Consider the following 3,113-nt stretch of genomic DNA (forward strand, 5'->3'; position numbering starts at 1 on the left):
TAAAATCAGCTTTTCTTAAATTATTCTGTGCAAAAGGTTAAGAAACAAGCCTACATTTTTACATTAACATAAAGGGACAAATAATTTCAGTGTTGGGTAGAATTGTTTTCCATCTCTAGTGTTGAAGTATGGTACTATATTGGGTATATTATGAAGCTGGCAGGCTAGCAACTACTCTGAGGCTCACAGATCATTGCCTGTTCTGCTACAAACAGGTTTTTAGTCTTCCAACATGTCCACCATACATTCGTGCCATCTAGACTGAGGCAGAAAAAGTGATTTTCTTATAGCTCCCTGGACTGTCAGGATAAGTTGATTTGTTCAACACCTTTACTCAAACACATAACAAGAATAGATACATAGTTACTTATATATTTATTTATTTAGAGGATTTTTTACACAAGTAGTGTATTTACATTATTCTCCCCCTCCTTGTCCTAACTCACATTCTTCCTAAGTTCTTCTTACCATTTTTCTTAAATTCATGGCTTCTTACTCTTTAGTTATAATTCTCTCTCTCTCTCTCTCTCTCTCTCTCTCTCTCTCTCTCTCTCTCACACACACACACACACACACACACGCACACACATATACACAAACACATATATGCTTATATATAGATATACATATGCTTAGATGCATATATATAAACATATATGCTTATAAATCCAACATCCTGACATTAACATTGCTCATACTGTGACATATTTCCAGAGCTTCGCAGACCCCCAGACCTTAGCACAACTGACACCATGATGGATGTACTAGTCAGGCCATAAACTCACCACATAGAAGGTACCACCTAGAAAGATGAAAAAAATGACACAATCCATCAAAGTCTACAGTTCTGGTAAACTTTTTAAAAATGTACTTTGCTTTTTGTCTTCTCTAGTTCAGCTCCAGGCCAACTATTCTTAACTGAAGTATGCAAACCCTGGCTATGTTTTCTCGTTTGTTCTTGTTGCTGTTTCCTTTAATTTTATTTTTTTTCTTGTGCTTAAAAATCTCATCCTGGGTAAGGCTTGTGGCTGCACTGGGATCCAGATCATCCAGTGTAGTTAGTTGACATCTAATAATAACTTTCTACTGGCTTAAACCCAGGTCTTGTTAGTCTCTGGTGGACACCACACAACAGTGTATGTTTAGCATTGAATGACAGCCTACACATACTGATACAGGCAGGGTTCATCCCTGGTGAGTTCTCTCTTATACCATTGATTTCTTTGAAGGTCTTCTTTTAGGGATAAGATCTATCTCTTTAGTTGTTTGTTTAAAGGCACAGCTCTCCAGGTATTTAGAACTCATATGATCCTTGTACTAAAGTTTTCAGTTTGTTCTAGAGCAATGTTCAGTTGGTTTCCCCCTCATCTCTATGAGTAAACAGGTGATGAGAAGTTTCATTAAGAGAAGAAGGTCTGAGCACTGTGGAACCAGAGTTGCTGGAAGCTGCGGCTAAGAGGCAGGTGGAGCCAGTGATGGTGGAGAACTTTGACCACCTGAAGGAGCATCAGGAGAAGTTCGTGGAGAACATTCGGTACCTCAGCATCGGCATCAGTGACGTGCAGCCCAGCAGCCAGGCGGGGCTGAGCCAGAAGCTGAACTTTATTGTTATGGGCTTACAGGACATAGATAAATGCACACAGCAGCTGCGTGATATCACCGTGTCTCTGGAAGTTTTTGAATACATTGATCAAGGTCGGTGTGGAACCACTTCCAGAAGGGCCCCACGAGGATCTCTGGCTGGGCTGAGGACAAGGTGCGATCGGCGGCTGTCTGTAGGCAGCCCAAGATGGGTGGTGAGCAGGCGGAGAGAGTTTGCTGCTACCCCAGCCTCCAAACCGTGTCTCAGCGCCTCTGAGGTGGCGAGTGTTACAGCTCTTAGGTTTCCTCTCTCCACAGACAGCACAGGAGTGCCTCAGCAGCAGCGGAGAGGGGGGAGTGTTACAGCTCGTTGTTGCTCTGCCCTAAACCGTGTCTCAAGTGCGCAGGCTAGCCAGAGACTGGGGAGGAACCATGACAAAGCTCTCCGATAGCAGAGAAGATCCCACACACCTTTACTTTTGAGCTTGGCCAATATATACAGTTTTGGGGATGGGAGCAGATACCCCTATTGGTTTGATCTGAGAGCTTGGGAATGCCTCATCTGCATGAAGGTGCTCTTCCTATGTGATCAATGGCCATGGACCTCTCTGTGGGAGGGGCTGTGGAGAGCGGAAGCTAAGAGAGCCAGATGACTTTGGGAAGCTGGAAGCGGCCTCCCGTCCTAATGGCCTTCTTCAGACCAAGGTTTCCGGGGCTTCCAGAGCTTTCTACCAAGCTTTCTGGCCTTTTCCCATAGCCCACTGCCCCACAGGTCGGGACCCCCAGCACTACACCATAGAATGGCTGGAAAGGGCTCTAGCTAAAAAACAAGTCAAGGGGGAGCGCAATACAATGAAGAAATTTAAAAGCCTACTGATTCATGAACTTTCTAAAGTGTTTCCAGAGGATATGGCCAAGTAGTGGAGCATTCGGAGAATCATCCACCTTCCGAAGTGTGATTGGGTCCCACATCCTTTTAATAACCGGACTGACCCAGTGAGAAGCTGTGTCTGCCCATGCTGCCTTCCATACACGAGAACTGGCCTTGCCCCTACTTCCGGTTTCCATCGTTGACCTTTTGGGACTCTGAGGATGGGGGAACAGAGCTGTGACCCAGCTGTCCTTGCAGCTCTCAGACCCTATGGTGACCCGATTCCTTCTATCTCCAGGGGAACAGGCAGGAAGACAGCCTCACTGAAATGTGAAATGTTGATTGGGATTCTAGTTGACATTGTCTTTTTATGTATGATGTTCTGTTACACTAGCCATAAGAGAAAACTTGGTTTTATATTTTACATTTTCAGATGTTGTGCATAAGAACATTACTGTTTTATGGGCTTCAACTAGACATAATAAAGTCTAAAGTTTTTCATGGAAAAAAAGAGAAAAGAGGGTCACTGTGCTTCATGGTTCAGAAAATATAGTCCATCACAACAGGAAAGCCCTGACACAGGAGCTTGCACTCATATGAATGACATAGGAAGCTGAGGAAGATAAACTTGAAGAGGGTCAGACTCTAAACTCGAGGCCTG

At 44.1% G+C, this 3,113-nt stretch overlaps 1 protein-coding gene across 1 annotated transcript; it reads left to right on the plus strand.

The window, feature by feature from the left end:
- Positions 1-1,475: 1,475 nt before the first annotated feature.
- LOC114622577 (mediator of RNA polymerase II transcription subunit 10-like) lies at positions 1,476-2,502 on the plus strand. Its single transcript, XM_028768986.1, has 2 exons — positions 1,476-1,695; positions 2,354-2,502. Exons 1-2 carry the CDS (start codon positions 1,476-1,478, stop codon positions 2,500-2,502), a joined length of 369 nt encoding a protein of 122 aa, XP_028624819.1.
- Positions 2,503-3,113: the final 611 nt, after the last annotated feature.

This window comes from Grammomys surdaster, unplaced genomic scaffold (assembly GCF_004785775.1).
Source record: "Grammomys surdaster isolate TR1022 unplaced genomic scaffold, NIH_TR_1.0 190, whole genome shotgun sequence".
Taxonomy (NCBI): Eukaryota; Metazoa; Chordata; class Mammalia; order Rodentia; family Muridae; genus Grammomys; species Grammomys surdaster.

Bases quoted from the DNA above. Each gene is read 5' to 3' on its own strand.
- LOC114622577 (XM_028768986.1), top strand. From the start codon at position 1,476: ATGGTGGAGAACTTTGACCACCTGAAGGAGCATCAGGAGAAGTTCGTG. The intron at 1,696-2,353 runs GTCGGTGTGGAA...ACTGCCCCACAG, and splicing joins TTTTGAATACATTGATCAAG to GTCGGGACCCCCAGCACTAC.